The sequence below is a fragment of the Crotalus tigris genome, unplaced genomic scaffold (assembly GCF_016545835.1).
Source record: "Crotalus tigris isolate CLP2741 ecotype Arizona unplaced genomic scaffold, ASM1654583v1 scf7180000017663.5292952, whole genome shotgun sequence".
Lineage (NCBI taxonomy): Eukaryota > Metazoa > Chordata > Lepidosauria > Squamata > Viperidae > Crotalus > Crotalus tigris.
In genome coordinates this window covers 2,653,166-2,674,835 of record NW_024096550.1, presented here as the reverse complement: position 1 = coordinate 2,674,835, position 21,670 = coordinate 2,653,166, and the positions used below count along the sequence as shown (strand labels likewise).

Genomic DNA, 21,670 nt, shown 5'->3' with positions numbered 1-21,670 from the left:
AACCAAAGTACTTTAAAGAGAGAGAAAGAGGCAAGGATTGAACAAAAATCAGCTTTGAACATTCATTCTCTCTTATCTTGTCCTTGGCATGAAAAATCTGGATATTCTCTGTCCTTGGCTATTAATTAGATACTCCTTGCTTTGCCATGGCAATGATTTTTACATAGGTAAGTGAAGCCTGACAACAATAAGTTAGATATGTTTCTCTTCCTTGTTCCTTCACAAGGACAGGTGGACATGTTGATAAGATACCTGTTCCCTCTGTCCTTGGCCAGATGAGCAAACATTATCAGCCCTTCCAAGTAGACCAGAGTAGGAGTCCAATGCCAATTAGATTTTTGTTGTAAATTACAATGATGGAATCTTAATAAGTCTGAATGGGCTTCCTCCATATTTCCCTTTATTTTTGTGTGAACTAGGGAAGATAGTCCTATGGTGTTTGCTCTCATTACTTGTCCCTGCCTCAGATCTTTTTATTTGATCATTGCCTTGATAGTGGCTCTTCCTCCTGTTCTTCTAAGCCATCCTGTCTTTCCTTCTACGATATGGCCAGTGTAATTGACTATTGTCAATGATGTATATAAACCAGAAATGCCTAAAGAGGAGAACCTATCTGCAAATCTAACCTGGGTGGGGGAATACACTTGCTAGCTTGAAGATGGGGATCCATCTGCAATTACTCTCAGGGTTTTCTGACTAGCAGGGAGCTCTTTGTCTCCTTTACACTAGACTTTTTGTACAAGCTGTATTTTATTGTTTCTTAAATATATTTTGTGAGCTGTATTCTATTATTTTTCCTTGTTTCTCATACTGCCTTGGAATAAAGTTTAATTACCCATACTATTGTACTTATTGCTTCCAAATGCAAAAATACCTGTAGCTGAAACACTACACAGTGCTCAGAATCAAGCAGTTATTACTATGACTGATGCATTTGCCATTCAATTACCAAGTATTTTTCCTGTACAGGTAACAATATTTTTAGTGTCTGGTCAGTGTTCCACTTGAACACAATCACTACTGTGACATAATTATTTTCACATGACTACTGGATAATCTTGTGAGGCTAAAAGTTATCATTATAGAGCTTACCACTCCAGTGTAGAGTCTCCCCATATTGGAAACACAATGATTGTTTTTTTTAAAAAAAAAACATTCCCATAATATATATCCATAACATGCGTAACTTTAATTTGTCAAATGGCAGGACTGGAATATAGAAGATGAATTTCTTGCCATTAGTATTCCTCATGTTGCCCCAGTCAACTTTTGAGTTTATCTGGCCTGTTCTGATCATGGCTCTCCAGTCATACCAGTTGACTACGTTTATTTATTTTGTATAATTATAACATTGAACACGAAGCCTCAACCTCTGCCTTCCCTGCTAATGACAGAAATCTCCTAGCACTGCACAGTTTCATCATTATAGCCAGTCCTTGATTTACAACCATAATTAAGTCTGGCAATTTCAATTGTAAGTCCTGACGGTCATAAAGTGGCTCCTCATTTGACCAATCTGATTTTACACCCTTTTTTGTGGTGGTCATTAAGCAAATATGGTTCTAAACAAACATGGCAGTCGTAAAGTGAACCCATTGTTCAACTATGATAGGCCATTTTTTGCCGAAAACAAGAAGTAAACACTGTTCTTACATTTACATGTGGCTTGTTCAGTCTCTGAAAATAACTGCATTTAGGGAGACATTTGTGGCTATTATTGTCTTGGTATGATGGTTGATATGGAAGTTGGATTTGCAGATATTGTAGACTGCACATTTGTATGCTGAAGAGAGCATCTCCACATCTTTAAAAGTGGATATCTTTTTTAGAGATTTTGGCTTAGTTCTGGAATGAGTACATCTTCAGTCAATTTCTATCTAATTTTTCACTGTGATGGTATCGCATCCAAAGTTAGGTTTTCTATTTTTTCTTTCCTCAGATGTATCTCAATATTTTTTGTGGAGTTCCAGACTTACTTTGCACAAGATTATGCCCGGACAGCTTGGATCCATTCCATTGTAGATTGTGCTACTATGTTGTGTGGTAAGTATTTATATACAGGTAGTCCTTGACTCAAGACTACAACTGAGTCCAAAATTTATGTTGCTAAGTGAGAAATTTGTTAAATGAGTTTTGCCCCATTTTACGACTTTTCTTGCCACATTTGTTAAGTGAACCATTGCAGTTGTTAAGTTAGTAACACAGTTGCTAAGTGAATCTGGCTTCCCCATTGACTTTGCTTGTCAGAAGGTCACAAAAGGCGATCGCATAACCCCTGGACACTGCAACTATCATAAATGTGAACCAGTTGTCAAGCATCTGAATGTAAATCACATGACCATGGAGATGCAGCAACGGTCATAAGTGCGAAAAATGATCTTAACTCACTTTTTTCAATGCCGTTGTAACTTTGAACAGTTAATAAATGAACAGTTGTAAGTTAAGGACTTACGGTATTACAATGGCAGATGATGCAATTCTCCATCCAGCAATGCATGTTTCTGCTGTGTTTTGTATTAAGTATAAACTCCTTCGCTTAGTCCCAAATAACTAGAACCAAATGGACACAGTTCTTGATTTTATCCAATTCAACTTTCTTAACTCAATGCCTTCCAGATGTTTTTAAAAAGATTTTATTGATTTTTTCCATACATACAATAATAATTTTTCAACCAATGTGCTGTCTGGGTTTAAATACGCCAATACACATTTAATTCCTAATCCTTTATTCTTTCCTCTAACCATCGGTAAAATAAGTCCCAAGTTTGATAATAATGTGTTTCTTCTTTTTCTTTCAGTCTCATAGTCAATCTGTCCATCTCTGTGCATTCTAGTACCGGTATTTTTTTAATTATTTCTTCATCTGATGGTATTCCTTCATTTTTCCAATGTTGCGCAAATATTATTCTTGCTGCTGTTGTGACATGCAAACTCAAATATAAGCTTTGTTTATTAGTCTTTTCTGGCATTATAACTAATAAAAAAAGTTCAGGTTTAAAATCTACATGTTCTCCCAACATCTTTTCTAACCAAGTATGTATCTTTTTCCAATAATTCTTTACTTTATCATATGCCCACTAAACATGATAATACGTGCCTGACTTGTGTTTACATTTCCAACATCTATCTGACATATTTTTAAACATTTTTGCTAATCTTGCTGGTGACAGTGTGCCATCGATAAAACATTTTATATACATTTTCTATATAAGAAGTTGACATTGTTAGTTTATAATTTCTTTCCCATAAGTTTTGCCATTTTTCTAATTCTATATTATATCCATCACCCATCTTATCATTGTTTCTTTAACTTGTTCATTTTCCATTTCCAAGGTTAATAAAAAATATACATTTTCTTAATTAATTTCTCATCTGAAGTTAACAAAGTCTTATCAAATGCCATTTGTTCTTTATAAAATCCATAGAGTTTAACATCTTTTTCATATGTAATTTGCATTTGTAAATATGCCCACCACGACAAGTTTATACCCTGATTTTCCATTTCTTGTTTAGATTTTAAATTCCCTTCAGAATTTAGAATATCATTATATGTCCAGATTTTTTCAAATTCCACCAAATTTGGGTGTACAAATGCTTCCATAGTTGACAACCACTCTGGAATTTTCAAATATATCTTACTTTTTATTTTTTCCCATACTGTTAACAACGCATTTCTGATATAATGGTTTTGGAAATATTTATGAATTTTATTTTTCCCATACCATAAAAAGTGTGCCACCCCAATTGTAAATCATGCCCCTCCAGATATAATAATCTTTTATTTCTAAGAGTTATCTATTCTTTTATCCTTGTTAATACAGATGCGTGATAGTACAAAACCCAGTCCGGTAAACCAAATCCTCCATTTTCCTTAGCATCTTGTAACGTTGTCATCTTAATTCTAGCTTTCTTTCCCTGCCAAACAAATTTCAAAATTAATAAATTAAAATCTTGAAAAAAAATTTCTCAGTATTATGGGTATTGGTTGAAATAAAAACAAGATTTTCGGCAATACATTCATTTTCACTGTAGCAATTCTTCCTAGTATTGACAATTGCAAATTTTTCCATTTTTCCAAATCCAGTTTTATTTGATTCAATAATTTTGTGTAATTATCTTCTTTTATTGTTGAACATCTTGCTGTTAAATGTATACCCAAATATTTAACCTTTTTAATATCTGTAACTGTTTTTTCTGACATTTTTTTGTTGTTTATCTGTAAGATTTTTAATTATTACTTTAGTTTTTTCTCTGTTTATTTTCAGTCCTGCCTTTTCTCCGTACTGTTCTACCTTTCCCAGTAATTTAGGAATCATCTCCAAAGGTTCTTCTAAGATAAATACCAAATCATCTGCAAATACTTGTAATTTATATGTTTCGCCTTTTATTTCCAGTCCTTTAATTCCTATATCTTGTCTGATATTTCTATTTAAGACTTCCAGAGTGAAAATGAATAACAATGGAGATAATGGACATCCTTGCCTTGTACCTTTTCTTATCTCAAAGTTCTCAATATAATCTCCATTCACGATCACTTTCGCTGTTTGTTTGTTGTATATTGTTTTTGTCATATTTATAAAGTCCATTATTTGTAATTGCTGAGTCATAAATTGCCAGGAAACATTATCAAATGCCTTTTGAGCATCTAGGAATATTAGTGCCAGTTGTTTTCCTGGATGTAGTTCATAGTATTTTAAAACGTCCATTATCACTCTCAAATTGTTTTTAATTTGCCTGTTTGGTAGAAAACCATTTTGGTCTGGATGTATAAATTCAAGTTAGGTATTTTTTCAGTCTGCCATTATTGAAGTAAAAATTTTATAATTCACATTCAGTAGCGATATCAGTCTGTAGTTTTTAATCTGTCAAATCTGACTCTTCTTTTGGTATTAAAGTAATATTTTCTTCCATCCATGTGGCTGGGAGTTTAGTCTCCAACAAAAGTCCATTACAAACATCTTTTAACGCTTCATTTAATGTATCTTGTAGGGTTTTATATAACTCCACCAGTAATCCATCTAGACCCGGTGTTTTTTTCATTTTTTTGCCTTCTTATGACCTCTGTTATTTCCATCATTGTGATTTTTTCCTCTAACATAGTCTTAAATGTTTCTGGAATTTTTGGAAGATTATTTTGTTATAGATATTGGATTGTTCTCTGTCTTGGAACTTCTTCTATGTCATACAGTTTCTTGTAATATTCCTTAATTATCTTTTTTATTTCTTCATTTTTAAATTTTAGATAGCCTTTTTCATCTACTAAGTTGTGTATCATTTTCTTCTTCTTCTGTTTTTTCAGTTATTAAGCTAACCATCTTTCTGCATTTACATTTGCATTTTCCAAAAAAATTGTTTTGCTCTTTTTATGTGCTGTGCCAATTTTTCTGAATCTAACAGATTTAGTTTGTTTTATTGTTTATATTTCTCTTTTCAAAGTTTTTTTCTGCGGGTTTTTTTTTGTAGTTCTGATTCTAACTTTCCAAATTTTTCTTTTAGTAGTACATATTGCTGTCTTCTCTGTTTGTTTTTCTTTTCTGTGTATGTTATGGCTATACCCCTGAAATATGCTCTGGCTGTGTCCCATACATTTTGTAATGTATCTTCTTTTTTGTTTTCTCTAAAGAAAAACTCCATTTCTTTTTTTGCTAATTCTATAAATTCTCTTTCTTTTAGTATAGATTGATTTAAAGTCCATCTTGGTCTTTTTTGTATTCCTCTCCATGTCACTTTTATGTCACATGGTCTGCCCATGTACCCAGTTCTATCTCAATTTCTTGTATATTCATTCTCAATTCAGACATCATCCAAATCATGTCAATTCTTGACCAGGATTTTTGACTATTTGAATAAATAGTATATTGAAGTTTTTCTGGATTAATTTCCCTCCAAACATCTTGTATTCCAATTTCTTCTATCACATTAAAAAATGATTTAGGTAATCTTCTTCTTCCAGTTTTTTCTATTTTACTGCTTTTATAATCAATTATCCCATATACTATCACATTAATATTAATATTAATAATAAACAAATATTTTAGTACTCCATTTCTATTATTTTCTCAGTAGTTCATCTCTTGTTGTTTTCTTTATGAATCTCACATGTACTTCTCTAGGTAGTTTATATTTCCTTGCGTAGATTGAATTAATTCAAAATATTTCATCTATCTCCATTTCAGTGGTTCTCAACCTGTGGGTCGGGACCCCATTTGGGGTCGAACAACCATTTCACAGGGGTCGCCAAACAACGCAGTCCACCATTTTTCCCCCTTTTCCTTAGCTGTGCTACTCCCTTTTATTCTATTGGCTTTTGAAAGCCAATATAATAGACTCTCTTGAATAGAGTCTAATTCTATTGGCTTTCAAAAGCCAATAGGAATTGTCCAGGCTGTCTCTGCCCTGCTGAGCCCGCCAAAAGTCCCATTCTGCAAACAGTGCTGCACCAGTTGAGTAGTCCTCGACTTACGACCGGTTGAGTAGTCCTTGACTTACGACCAGTTGGGGGTCGCGGCATTAAAAAGGTTGAGAACCACTGCTCCATTTGCATCTCTGCTCTATCTGCTTTCAGGGCCCCTGCCAGAAGCTTAATGATCACAAATGCTATATTTTCTTCTCTGTCTTCAGGGATATTTTGAAATCTCAGATAGTGTTCTGTCTTCTCCATTTCTAGAATTGCCACCGCTCCTTCTAGAATTTGATTTGCTTGTTCTAATTTTTCATTTTCTTGTAATAGTATTTCAATTTTTTATCAATATCATCTGATTTATTTTCCATTTTCTGAATTCTTTGTTCATTTTTGGCAATCATTTGATGGTGAACTTCAAATTGTGCCTTTATATCCAAAATTTCTTCACTTAATTTCTCAACATTGCTTTTTGTTTCTTCATGATTTTTTTGCATTGACTCTTGAATCAATTTTAGTGTAGTCTGCATTTCATTTTGGGCAGTGCTTATTTTCTCATGCTGCAGCATTGTTTCAATAGATCCCTGAGTTGTTAGGCTAGGTCCGTGGTGGTGAACCACACAGTGGCGGAGGAAGTGATGCGTTAGAGCTAGAAAAAAGGTGCCTTGTGTGGGTGGGGGAGTGGTGGGAGCAGAGCACTTCATACGAGGGGTGGGATGGGACCTGTTGCTTCCCTCCCCCTGCCAGACACCTGCCAAAGCCACGCAGGTAAGGCTGCCACCCTCACCCAGATGCCCTCGCCTCCCCCAAGTGGTTTTTTACTAATCTGCCTTTCAGCTGCATTCCATTTCTCCATTCATTTCTCAGCCTTCGCCATGTGTTTATGGGAGAAAAAAAAAGTTCCGTGAGACTTTCTAACTTCTCGCAAGATCTCGCGAGAAGTTAGAAAGTCTGATAGAGCTTTTTTTTTTAACCGATAGTCCCACAAATACATGGCGAAGGCTAAGAAGCAAACGGAGAAACAGAATGCAGCTGAAAGGCAAGTTAGTAAAAAAATGCTTGGGGCAGGTGAGGGCATCTGGGCGGGGGTGGCAACCTTACCCTGCATGGTGGTGGGAGGGTTAATGGCGGGTGCAGAGGGCCCAGGAGGAGCTGCACAAAGCAGGCAGAGGGGAGGCGGGCAGATTGTGGGCACCACTCCTTGCCTCCTCAGTGCTGCCACCACTGCTGCTGCTGCTGCTGCTTTGACCAAAGCGTCCTAGCCGTCACTGCTGCCATCACCATCGCCACCCCATCCAGCTCTGCTGCTGCCATGCTGCTGCCCCGCTCTGGCCCCGGGCAGCACCTCTGCCCTGAACAGCTGTCCCACTCGCAGTTATGATTGGCCTCTGTGCCGCCGCCACTATCGGCACCCTGCAGTCCTGCCCAGCTCTGTTCCGGCCTTGGGCAGTGCCTCTGCCCCATGCAGCTGCTCCGCTTGCACTTGCTCTGAGCCTGTGATCAGCCTCCATGCCGCCGCCACTGCAGAAGTCATGCAATGGGGGCGTGTATCCAGGCAACTCAGGTGAGAAGACGATAGGCTTCTTAGGGCTGGACCCTGGCACTCCCGAGTCCTCCTGTGATAGGGCCCTGCTAATTGCCAGCTCCAAGGGTGGCAGCGGCAAATGTGGCTCGATCCTCAGCAAGCCCCATTTGCTGCCTCCTGCCCAATGCCGCTACCATGAGGCCGCTGAACAAGCCAGGCAGAGGTAAGAAACTGGGTTGGGGCGGCGGAGAAGGGCGCTTTTGTGAGGGTTGGGTCCGAAACACATGGGGCTGCTGCCTCGCTTTCCGTGCTGTGCCTGGGCAGGGCTGGACTGGGCATGGAGCCTCCATGCTCCTTCTTCCCCTGCGGACATCGGGAACACCCACCCCACCTACTCCTCGTCCTGGGACAGCTGCCACCGTCCTGCACTCTCCAGCCTGTCATTGGCGAGCCGCGTGCACCAAGCTCCACCCTCAGACAGATGGAGGCTGAAGGGGAGCGAAAGCCATGAGATGGAGGCCGAAGGGGAGCAAGAGCCGCAGCTACCAGCTCCTCCACCTGAGGACATGTGCGGGGAGACGCGCCACCCAGGTCAGTAAACCGTGGTCTGCCCGCAGATGGAGGAGGAGGGCTGGCCGGGGACAGGCACAGCAGTGCCCACGGGGGGAATCTGATCAGCCCCTAGAGGGGAGGAGAGGCCGAGGGAGCCTGAAGGGAGGCATCCCGGAAATTAAACTTTCCTTCTTTTAAATATCTATTTAATGTTAAGCATAAGCATTATATTTCTCTGCCCATTATAATTTTATGAAAAAAGAGATCCTTTTCCTTGGAGTAACAAAAAGAAAAAAGAAAATTTGTTTAAAAATTCCATCAGAAGATAAAGGGGACAGTCATGTGATCTCCTTTTATGACCTTCTGACAGGCAAAGTCAATGGGAAGCCAGATAAAAGGGGTAAAGGGGACAGTGAAAGTAATTGAAGCTTTGGCCCGGCTTTCAATGAATTTTTTTTTCTGGTATGAAAGTATGTTCTTTTCCTTTCAAGCTCCTCTCGGGAGTTTTGTCAGCAATCATGTCTCTAGCCAAGTGGGAATCATGCTTGGAGGACTTCTTGCATCTGCTGGATTTATCTTGAGTTCCTTTGCCACCACTTTGGAGCATCTTTACCTGTCCTTGGGCATTCTTACAGGTATCATTACTGGCACTGATAGGTTTTTTTGCACACAGATTAATGGAAGCTGTTGTTCTATTCTCTGTAGTATACAATGCATGGGAGTGTAATCCTCTGCATTAATTTAGGAGACAATCACACTGCATTCAGCGGAATTTACACTTGAATTTATTTATTTAGGATTACAACTTGAGTACATTATTTGAATTAGGCTACTGTAATTTCCCCGTTATAGTTTGGGAACTGAATAAGAAGAATGTTTATATAAAGCCATCCAATGGGAGTTACCTTCAAGAAAATTATCTTACATATTTAAAACCTTAAACTTATAAAATTAGCTGTATTCCTATTGTGTTTTTATCATTTTTCCTAGGGATCAAAAAATAATGGGATAGTTGTAATTTTACTCTTCAAAGAAAGCATTTTGATTACCAAAATAAAGATATTTGACTTGACATCCAAGAAAGAATTTAAAGAAAGGAGAGAGAAGAGATTCTATAGATACTCTGAACAAAACCAGCAAGGGAAAATAAAGAAAATTGGAATAGAACTAAAATTAGATCTGGAAAATAATACTCACATTTGAATAGTGATGAAATCTTAATTTTGGAATTTAAAATTTACATTTGCTGTTTTTCATCTGAGTATATGTGAAGGCTTTACATTTAATGGTTAATTGACTATATACGCATGTCTAATTAGCATCTTTTGCTGACTGTGTTGTCCAGAGTCTTGTTCCTAATGAATTGAGTCATTCTTTTTAAAAACAGAACAAAATAAAAACATCTCATTGTTCTCTCCTAGTTCAAAATGAGACATAGAAATGTTTATGCTAAAATTGCTGACTTATTAAAGCCTGCCTTGTAGCTTAATGATGTGAGCTTACTGCTTAGACCCCTGCTATTTAATAACAATTTTGCAGAAATATTGCACTGAAATGCTGCCAAGAACCTGTTTATACAAGGAACAAAAATCCTGTGTTTTGATGGATGTTTGATGTGTTGGGCCAGCACTTTTCTATTAACTTTTGTTGGAAGCGTTGTCTGTCAATGTATCTGTTCTTTTAATTGATGGCATTATAAAATATCCATAGAGGATTTCTTAATGGGATTTATTATGAGAAGTGAAATATCTATGGAGCCCAGAGCTTTAGATATATTCATGATTGGTATATTAGGTAAACAGAGTAATAGAAGATAGGTGGAATTGTAAGTTTTGACTGTGGTATATAAATGGTACTTTTAGCCTTAGATGCAATAAACCATACCTCCATGTTGGTTCTTAAGGGTAATGTTGGCAAAAATACTAGCTCAATCTTCTATTTCAATTCAGTTGTCATACAGATATTTTAAAAGACAGATTAATATGAAATAGGAAGAATAATTTTTGAAAAAAACAAACAGATTAATACAGTGTTTCACTACTCATTCCCTCTTGATTACTGCAGTTAATTTATTTTCTGCTTGTTTTGTATGTGTGTGTTTTTCTCTTTCCAGGATTGGGGTTTGCTCTTTCATATTCTCCAGCCGTAGCAATGGTGGGCAACTATTTTCACAAGAGAAAAGCCCTGGCATATGGAATCGCCATGTCAGGCTGCGGCATTGGGACCTTCATTCTCGCACCTGTGGTCCAGCTTCTGATTGAGCACTTTTCCTGGCGCGGTGCCTTGCTCATCCTGGGTGGTTTTGTTTTGAACCTCTGTGTCTGTGGTGCCTTAATGAGGCCAATTGAAGGAAAAGAGGACCACAAGAACATGCTGGAATTCTCTGAGCAAGAGTTTGAGTTGGAAGCGCAAAAGTCAGGCTTCAAACAGTGGTCTTTCTGTTCTCCCATGATCAAACTATGGTCTCACAAGTGTGTGTGCCATTGCTCACAGCAGGAATACAACTTTGTATTGATGCCAGACTTTGTGGTGCTTGCAGTGTCCATCTTATTCATGGCTTATGGCTGTAGTCCACTCTTTGTTTACCTAGTGCCTTACTCATTAAGTGTCGGAGTCAGCCACCAACAGGCGGCTTTTCTCATGTCTGTCCTTGGAGTCATTGACATCATTGGCAATATTACTTTTGGATGGTTCATGGATCAAAGGTAAATGTCAGAGGGCTGTTCGGGAGAAGGATGGTGCATGACAATAAATACCTGCATGCCAGGAACTGTTTGCAGAAGACATTTCTTTGTGAATCAGCCTTTGTATTATTTTCAGATCATTGGGGACCCAACCTATAGTCAACCTCAACTGCTCTCCTTCTAATGTGACGTTTCCCACTGTCTCCTAAGGGTTTGAATGATCTATGAAGCATCTCTGCACAGTGACCTGTCACAATTGATTAACACCTCATTCCAGTCACCCAGTTACCTTTATCCACACTTTAAGGAGCATGATTTGTGATGGCCTCCCTCACAAACTGTTGCAGTTAATTCCTTTTTGTTTTTCCTTGCTCCTATATTATTATTTTTCTTTGAAGGTTTGAACCTTACTCTTGATGGGTGTGGGCTTTATGTGTTCATATAATCCACAGCCAGGCTACAATGTGAAGCAAGAGAAGCTACTTCCCTGCAGTTTTTCTGCAAATCAAATGTTTCCTTGGTCAAAGTAGGGAATCACACATACCTGAAGTAGTAATCTCATAAGGCCTCCGCACTTGGTTTCCCTTCCAAACAATAGCCATAAGTCAATCAGCAGTTGGAACAGAATGTGTTCAGTAGGAAGAAGGAAGCCAACCCTTTGCAACGACTTTTCCTCATTTAGTTGGCAAACTGGAGGCAGTGACCATCATTGATGTTACCTAGTTTGAGTAATGAAACAAGCGCAAGAGAACAACCAAGCCCAGGGAGCACCAAGGACCCCTCATTTCAATCTTGAGCTACATTCTCCTTCATTGGTTTTATCCTCATTAGCCAAGTCTAGAACAGGACATTAGAGATAAGCCTGGTGGCTTCTCTGTTTGTAGTTGTGGGATATCAGAACTCCCTCCCAAGGATGATCACAAGAGTCTGGTTAGTACTAGGACTCTTATGAGTCTAGCCTTTACAAACCTGCAAATTATTTTTACTAGAACACTTTGGTTCTTTTAAATCGTTCTGTGAGCCTCTCTTGTAGCCTTTTGGAGCTGAAAAAAAAGCATATCAAACATTGTGTTTTAGCCTTCCCTAGCCTGGTGCCCTTCTGATAAGATATGAGATTAAATGTAATATTCTTAGTCAGCACTGAATTCTGAAAAGAAAATACTAATTGGGCAGATTCTATATTTATGCTATACTTAAACTACTACAATGAAACCCATTAAATTTATAAAGGAAAATGCAAGATCAAGCAGCAGTTAGGGAGGAAAGTAGGCAGGACTGGGAAGGGATGGGTTTTTTCCACGAGTTTTTCTGGAAGAATGGCAGCATTTCCACAAGCTACCAGTCTGAAAAAAGTTTTCCAAATCAGTTATCCCAGAAAGAAATAAAGTAAATGGATAATGTTTAATTTCTAAAAATTAAAAAATAGACACTACAATTTAGTGCAGCTGGCCAGACCATATATAAGTAGCATTTAAGGGGTTAAATGCTGTCTCCTTAAGAGATGGCTTCTGGGAAATGTAGTTTAGTTGTTGCATGGTTATATCTATATTATAATTGGTCAGTTCTATGTCTTAATTAGCCATTGGGAGGGACTTCAATGTTTTATGACAGGATTTCCTGGCTACAGGCCAGTATGAAGAGTTTTGGGTAGTAGAGCCACTGGCTGAGGAATTCTGGGAGTTGAAGTCCACAAGTCATAAAAGGGCCAAGTTTGAAGACCCCTGATTTAGTGAGTGGCATGGTGTTGAGAGTTCAATCCTAGGCAGCAACAGGGCTCAGGGCTCAAAGAGAAAATATCTATTATGAACTCCGCATAGGTATCAGGAAGGGCATCTGGCCAGTAAATGCTCAGTTCCATTCAGTTGCCCCCACTCCACCCCAATAAAAGGGATTACAGGGTTGTAAAAGGAAAAAAAAGATACTACAATTTAGTGTTAGTGTATAACCTGAAAAGGAGCTGTTGCTTTTTATTTGGATGAAATGATAGCTAGCCTGGCAAGAGAAAAAAAAAAATCTGTTTAGGCCCAAAGCCCAAACATAGGAAAGAAGAATAAGAGGTGGAACAACAAGACCCCCAAGGACCCTCCTCCCCCTTGGAAAAAGAGGATCACAACTAACTCTCTCCTTACTTTTTTTGACTATTCCCTCTCAGGTGTTTGAAGAAGTACCGTTATGTTTGCTACCTCTTTGCTGTGGCAATGGATGGTCTCTGTTGCCTCTTCCTTCCAGCTCTCCAAAGCTTTCAACTTCTGCTGCCTTTCTCTTTCACCTTTGGCTATTTTGATGGAGCCTACATTACTCTAATTCCTGTGATGACAGCAGATGTTGTGGGGACTGTTTCCTTATCCTCCGCCCTTGGAATGATCTACTTCCTTCATGCAGTCCCTTACCTGGTCAGCCCACCTATTGCAGGTCAGTATAGAGGAGTGAATCAGAATAATATGCAGATCTGTTTATATACAACTGTTGAAGATGGTTTTATTCAGTTCTGTCAATTGTATCTTTCCTGGATTAAAAACATCAGTCTATCTCCATCAGTACATCTTCAATCATCACTAGAGCTGTCTAAATTCATTTTAGTCATTTCATCTGCCAATCATCACCTTCATATGCAAGCTTTCTCTTCCCAATAAACTCCTAGGTCTTTAAAGGCTTCCCTCTTTCCTAACTCGATGTCTCCTATTCCTCCATCTCATGTGAACACCCTGCTAAATAAGCTACCTCCTGTTTCCTGATCCTTTTCATCAAAGGTTAGCACAAAGAGTTTGTAAATGCATGAATATATAAAGAACCAGCAAAACACTATGGTATTCTTCTCGGGAGTGTAGTAAAATTTCAGGCAGCCATTGTTATGTGATTCAGAATGGAGAATTATGTACAAAAGACACTATCTCAGAAAATAAACTTATGCAGAATTATGTTTAGAGCAGTGAAAGCATGCAGTCACTGGAAGAATTTAAGACTATAGCACAAAAGAATGTGGCATAGGAATCCAGAGTCTGTACAAAAATTAGAGAAAAAAAAAGACCTCAGACTGCAGCCTTAGCAAATGTACCCCTGCTGTATAAAATAAAAGTGAAAAAATGTTATAGAAATATGCTCTCTTTTATTATCTTGTTCATTTGCTTGTTCAAATGAACAGTCTATTAGTTTTTCTAGGTCTCATATTAGAAGGTTTAAGACCTGCTCCATAAGAAGGGTTTAATTATAGATAGCTACAGTTTAAGAATTCAAATGAATAAAAAAAAGAAAGATGTATCTCCATAGTATCAATAGACTTTCTTCCTATAAGCTACTAACAGCTAGGCCAAAGATAGCTGTAAGGATAAATGCATTGCAATACAGATAATCCTCGACTTACAACCACATTTTTTTTTTGTAAAAAAATTTTATTTTCGATTTTTCATTACATTCATAAAGAGTACTTCAGATAAAGAATAAAATAAATTTATACACACAACTTTCGGTATTGCTCACCCATTTCCCCCCAAACCGCATCCACCCTCTAACCTCTTCTCTCACTTCCCTCTTTCTCCCTCTTCTTCCTCACTCTCCCCCTCTCCTCCTTCTCCTCAACCTTCCTACTTACTTCTCCGCTTCCTCCTATCTCCTCACTCCGGATGCAGTCCAGGGGAAATGACCGAGCAATTCCTCTCTCCAAACTGAAACATCAATATTATATACAATAAAACTATTTCTACTTATCTGACCTATAAAACCTCCAACCCATCCTCCCCCCACCTCCCCCCCCAACTTCCCAGAGCCAAGTACAGGGTTATACAAACATATTAAACATAATCTACTTAAGTTTACTAATTATACAATAACCAAAATCATACTAACCCTTAACTCTCTTCAAACTTTAACATCATACTTTTATAAACAAATCCATTACTCATAAAATAAATGAAACTTTGTAGTTCCATATTTCTTCTGAACATATTCTATCCATCTTCTCCATACAACAACATATCTCTGAGCCCAAAGTTTATGTTGCTAACTGAGAAATTTGTTAAGTGAGTTTTGTCCCATTTTACAACTTTTCCTATCACATATGTGAACTGAATCATGGCAGTTGTTAAATTAGTAACACCGTTGTTAAGTGAATCTGGCTTCTCCATTGACTTTGCTTGTCAGAAGATTGCAAAAGGGGATCACATAATCCTGGGATGCTGCAACTGTCATAAATGTGAGTCAGTTGTCAAGCATCTGAATGTAAATCACGGGACCATGGGGATGCTGGAATGGCTGTAAGTATGAAAAATGGTCATAAGTCACTTTTTCAGTACTGTTGTAACTTCGAACAGTCACTAAATGAACTGTTGTAAGTCAAGGACTGCCTGTATAGTCATCAAGTACAATGCCTGTTGAACATACAATATATAAAATCTGATTAAATGTAAATAATAATTAATAACAATAAAGGAGGCTCCTTATGCCTGACAAGACCCAACACTAGAATGAAGCTATGTGGTGCCTTCTGGCAGTCAGTGGCAAACAATGCAATTTGAAAGGAACAGCCCAGCTCTTGGTGCAGATACACTTTGTTTATTCAAATAATTATATCAGGCAGAAACAGATACATTTTGTCTTTTACAAATGATTGCATTTCCTAAGTCCTGGCAAGGTTCAAAGTATATATGTCTTTGGTGAGAACTAACTTATCAGAGAATCCCAAATTCTATGCACAGATAATAGAGGTGAATATATACAAATCCAAAAGTACTTGAGAGAACTAATGACTGTACATTAGTCTAGTAGGCTCTATTTCCCAAAACATAATTCAAAGCAATGAAGTAAAATTGCTGTCTTAATAAAAATTAAGAGATGCAGGATGCAGAACTAGCAAATAAATCAGAAACAGTAACAATAACAGAGTTGGAAGGGACCTTGAAGGTCTTCTAGTTCAACCTCCTATGCAAGCAGGAGACCCTATTCTCAACCTTTTTAATGCCACGACCCCCAACTGGTCGTAAGTCGAGGACTACCCAACCGGTCGTAAGTCGAGGACTTTCCCTGCCCGGGAGTGCCGCGCATGCGTGGTGCCGCCCCCTGTGCCGGCCGAGGCGTAGCTGGCAAGGGGCAGCGACGGCGCAGGCTGACCACTGGCTGGGCCACCAGCTGGCCCAGTCCAAGGGAGGTAAGGAACCCGCCGGGCCCCACGCGCGCCAGCAACCCTCCCTGTGCCCGCCGGCCTCCCACCTCCCACCCCTGGCCCTTTTTTACTTACATTTTTAGTAGTTGCTCAGCAGGGAGGGGTGGAAGCTTCCAGACAGCTCGCCTTCGCTGCAGACAACTTGCAGCACCGTTTGCAGACTGGGGTTTTTGGTGGGCTCAGCAGGGCAGAGACAGCCTGGACAATTCCTATTAGCTTTTGAAAGCCAATAGAATTAGACTCTATTCAAGAGAGTCTATTCTATTGGCTTTCAAAAGCCAATAGAATAAAAGGGAGTAGCACAGCTAAGGAAAAGGGGAAAAAATGGCGGACTGCGTTATTTGGCGACCCCCGTGAAATGGTCGTTCGACCCACAGGTTGAGAACCGCTGCCCTATACCATTCTGGACAAATGGCTGTCCAATCTCTTCTTACAAACCTCCAGTTATGGAGCATCTACATTACAACTTCTGAAGGTAAGCCATTCACTGGTTAATTGTTCTTGCTCTCTGGAAATTTCTCCTTCGTTCTAGGTTGGTTCTATCCATTGCTTCTTGTCCTCATGAGACATAGTCAATACAGCTATCTAGCTGCAAAACAGATTCCCAGTCAAGGTGCAGAGATACTATTATACAAATTATGTCATGGAAGTAAATTCAGCTTAGATTACAATACAAGAGAATATTTGGTTCTAAGGTTTGCCCATGTGCCAAAAAAGAAGAGAACTAAACTGAATTGCAGATGTGAGGATAGAATGCTGGTTGGATATTTGCTACATGCAAGAATTGTAGATATCACCACCCAAATTATTCAAATATACAGCATTGCTTATTTTGATGAGAGGGAAAACCAAAATAACTTGAAGTGTCAGATCTTGTTCCACGTGTCCAGATGAGCAATGAAGGAATCGAGAGCATAGGCATCAAAGGAGCTTTTGATCTGTGCCTGGAGTTTGATGGCAGTCAGAACCAGAAGGGGAAATTGAACATTGCAGGCATTCAGAGAGATTCAACAAAGGGGATCAACCCATAAGGCTTTCCTATCTTGCCAAGAGAGAGCAAATGAAAGAGCCCTGCTGATAGGAAGACATGTCAGCTTCTGAATCTAAGAAATGAAGAAAAGCTTTAGAAGAGAAGATGAAAGCACTCCATAAGAACCACAGGTACACACTCCTATGCATAGTCAAAATGACAGGGCGGGAAACTGCCACATCAATTGGAATCCAATGTAGAAAGAGGATTATACCAGTAACAGCCAAGAGCCTGGGGCAGTTATATAATACATGAAATGTGATTATTATTCTGCACACCTAGACTCCAAACTACCAGTCAACAAGTGCCCCAGACTGTCCCTTGGACAGAAAACAGGTGGTAAGTCCATAAGTGGACAGAGTTCTTGTAGAGAAGTTTGTGTATGAGGTGGGGAAATCAGCTGGACAGGTAGAAAGAAGTCAGTTCTGCTTCAGTGAACAATATTTGTATATGCAGAACAAGTGTGTCACAGGATGTGAGGTTGCATTAATAGATTTTGGGATTGATGAACCGAAGCCAATAGTGTTGTTGAAGACAATCAGGATGTGTCCAACTTTCCCAGATGGAGAAGACTGCTTCTGAAAATAAAGTACATGTAGACAAAATATCACCATGTTTGAGATGCTCAAGAAAAGGGAGCTATTGCTCACTGAGCTATTGCCCATCGGCAAGCCTACTGGACTAACAACCTTTCACCAAAACCTTTTGAAATATGATGGGAGCTTTGCATGATGACCACGATCAGCACATCAGCCAATGAGAAGCAGTGCTTAAAACAGGACATCAGTTCTGCCAGTGGTTTAGTACCTCACAATCTACTGCCCACAAGGAAGAATTTCTTCCGGACCTCTTCCTTATCTCTCTTTTTGATTCCTCTTCTCCAAGACTGCTGATCTCCAGCAAATAGATTACTTCATTCAACAGACACTATAATGTGTCTTTTTTAAAGGGGAAAAACTTGTCTACTTCAGTATCCTCATCCACCAGCCAGGTTGGACTTGATGTAAAAGATGGTGGTGCTATGCTTTATTGGTTGTCAGTCAGTTTCTGAATGCAATTCAAAGGGTTGATGTAATTAACCATTTGAGGCTCCCTCCAAACACAAACTTTTCACTTTGCTCCATTTTTCAGAGTTTGTTGTTTCAGGTTCCCACCCTGTGTGCATTGAACCAAAAAGAATCCAGGAGGCAGCTGTTCTCTAATGTGAATTCCCAGTTGGTCAATAGCAGCCTCTCAAGATCAGATTGGCTCTGGCTTTTAGAAATATGATCAGCTATTTGTGTTATAGTTGGATGTGTTTGATCTTTAGAGATTTAGGCTGTTGGCTGCCTGGTTTGGTGTCCAGATTGGTTCATTGTGTTACATGTATATTTATTTTTGGTTTTCTAGCTAGTAAGATGGATAATAGTGATTGGCTGATTTTACTTTATTGCTCTTATTGTAAATCATTCTGAATCTTGGGATGGGTGGGATAAAAATTTAACACTGTTAAATAATAATAAAAAAATTAATGTGTTTTTGGTATGGGCAAATGCTGTAGTGGTTAGAGCAATCATGAAAAATGGATATCCAGTCAGGATTCAGATCTGCATATGGGATGGAAACGCATTGATCATACCCATGGATGACCACTGGCATGGGATGTTATGCATCCATCCTTGCCCTACTTGACCTCTCAGTGGCTTTCAGTATCATCAAATTTGGAGATTGGGGGTGGGGAGCACGTGTTGTGCTGGTTCACTTCCTTTCCTCAGGGTTGATTCAAGTTGGTGATGATTGGGGAGGAAAGATCCGGTCCTTTGCCCCTATTATGTGAGGTGCCACAGGATTCAGCACTTTCTCCTCTCCTTTCTAATATCTACATAAGGCTACTTGGTGAGTCTGTATGGCCCCAACAAGTAAGGTATCATCAGTATGTTGTACATCTCTATCCCGTATGAATTAAGTGAAGTCATGAATGTCTTATCCCACATTTTCAGGGACTAAGAAGGAAAAATTTCTTTCCATTTTCAACTATGTAAAGTCTACTTGAAAGGCTATACCACAATTCCATCTTTGATTTTCACCAAGATACTGAGAGAACTTTGTGGACCACATGAATCTCTGAAGCTGCCTACGCATATGAATATATTATGGGGATTTTTAAAATAATACACAACTGACTGTATGGATTTATAAATGAACACACATGAAATAACAGATCCAAAAACATACTGATGCTCAGTTTTTTGGGCAAAATAATCAAAATATGATTTCTCATAAACTCAACACCAGAGGGCAGAGTGTTCTTTTCTCCGGCAGTCTGGAAAATACTGTACAGAAAAGGAACAACACACTATTGTTGCTCTTTTGTGAGCAGTACTTGAAGGAGTTTGATGAATCTGAAATATTATGAACAGTTGTATTACTTTCTACCATAGATAGACTCTTTTTCATTCTTTCATTGCCAAAGTCATTTTCTGTTTTCTGAATCTATGAACTCCTTCAAATGAGGTCTTTTGGAACAACAGAGCAGTCTGTCTTTGTTAAAGCAGTCAAATCTTTTTCATGGTTCAAACTGGTTCAAAGCTGTTCCTGGTTGTCTCCACTTGTGTCTATGTGTGCCACCACTTTGCTTCACTCCCCGCCCCCCAGCACTACAAAGCCACACAAGTCTGGAAGAAGATCCATCTCCGCTTTTGATTACAGTAGAAGAGAAGAGTTTTTGTATATCTTCTTTCTTCATAATCCTTTTAATGTTCTGTCAAGGCTTGCTGCACTGAATGCCTTCTTTTCTTCCAAAAAGGAAATTAAACTAAATGTTTGTGCCAAAGCCCTGAAACTCTGCCAAGATAATCAGAAGTATGCATCACACTTAAATTATGTCGATTCAGCAGGTCCTTTCCTACTGTTTATGTTATATAAGAGAGCATTTAGACGCAGGGGGCAGAATCAGCAGACTTTCAGGTACCAATCACCAGTTCTCAGAATAGCATACTCCTTGTGCATAGGGCATGATGAAGGATGCTGGGATTCGTAGTTCTAATAACACATCTATGAAAAGGGTCAGCAGAAGCTGTGGAGGAGGTGAGGTAAAAACCAGCAAGATGATGGACAGACATTGGATGAAATCTCTATTTGAAAGGTTACACTATAATCCCATGTCTGCTTAAATCCAGCAGATCTTCAAAAGGACTGGCTCCACATCACAATTCTGCCTGCCCATACATGGACACCACTGATTGTTTTTTGTTGGTTTTTTTTATCATCTCAGAGTATTTTATAGCGAGCAATTTGGTTCCGATTTCTAGAAAATTAGAGGCTAATAAAAGTGTGCAGGAGAATAAGTAGCCACTGGGCCATTTTAGTTTCCCATCTTGGGAAGGTCCACTCCCCTCTAACATAATCTGCCTTTGCAGCTGAACGTTATGAATGTGAAGAAAGCTGGACATGGTGGAATGGAGAAATGAAATGTTTTGGTCCTGTGGAAAGATGTTTCAGCCATTCATTAAGGTCTTTATAAGGCTGCTCAACTTGCAAAAATGGGGGGATAGCAATAAATGCAGGATATGATAAATCCCACTGAAAGGAAAACAAAAGTCCCAGCAAGACAACATTCATTTTTGGGGAGCCCCACTATATGTCACACCTTGCAGGATATGCTCATCAATACTCTGGTCCTAACATCCAAGGGAACATCCATCTTCAGAGCCCTTCTAAAGAGTATCAGGGTCCAGACTATTGAATGGATGTGTCACTAGGCTTTGAATATGAATGTATACATCATTTAATAGTTTAGGATAGAGTTTTCTTGCAAGGATAATCATAAGGAAACTTATATTTTCAAGATCTGCTGGCTGAGTTTATACACTTCCCTAAGTTTTAGAAAGAAAGACATTCTAGCTATTCTGACTCTGAGTTAAAAATGCCTTCTTTAAATCAAGTCAGATAGATAACTCAGTAGAAATGGTTTCATAACAAAAAAAAAATATTTCAATCAGAAAGATTACAAAGATTACTTGCATTCATGCTGTGTTGTTACTTCTGGAAAATACATCTTTTGTCCGTTCCTACAGGTAAAAGAATGATGCTCTCTTCCATACCATCTTTATAACGGTGCAGGCTCATCGTGGTGACATCTGATGGCCCATGCTTCTTTCAGACAGACATTCCAATCTGGCTTGTGTCCAGGAAATCTCCCAATGCCCTTTAGAAACTCCTCCCACTGACATACTGATACATGCTCTCTAGTTAGGGTTACATAGAGCTATACGAGGTTACATAGAGCTATATGATTCAGAATATTCCCCGCGTGGAAATTTATATTTCTACTACTAACTAATTG

General features: G+C 38.9%; 1 protein-coding gene across 6 annotated transcripts in view; it reads left to right on the top strand.

Annotated features, from left to right (window-relative positions):
• SLC16A12 (solute carrier family 16 member 12) overlaps positions 1-21,670 on the top strand; it is a 76,414-nt gene that overhangs the window by 30,891 nt on the left and 23,853 nt on the right. For all 6 annotated transcript variants that reach the window (XR_005555873.1, XM_039335965.1, XM_039335962.1 and 3 more), the window contains 4 exons: positions 1,940-2,043; positions 8,969-9,112; positions 10,591-11,182; positions 13,314-13,573. Coding sequence is in view for 5 of the 6 variants with exons in the window: in XM_039335965.1 (XP_039191899.1) it covers positions 1,940-2,043; positions 8,969-9,112; positions 10,591-11,182; positions 13,314-13,573 (1,100 nt within the window). In the remaining variant the exon portion in view is untranslated. The remainder of the gene's footprint in view (positions 1-1,939; positions 2,044-8,968; positions 9,113-10,590; positions 11,183-13,313; positions 13,574-21,670) is intronic.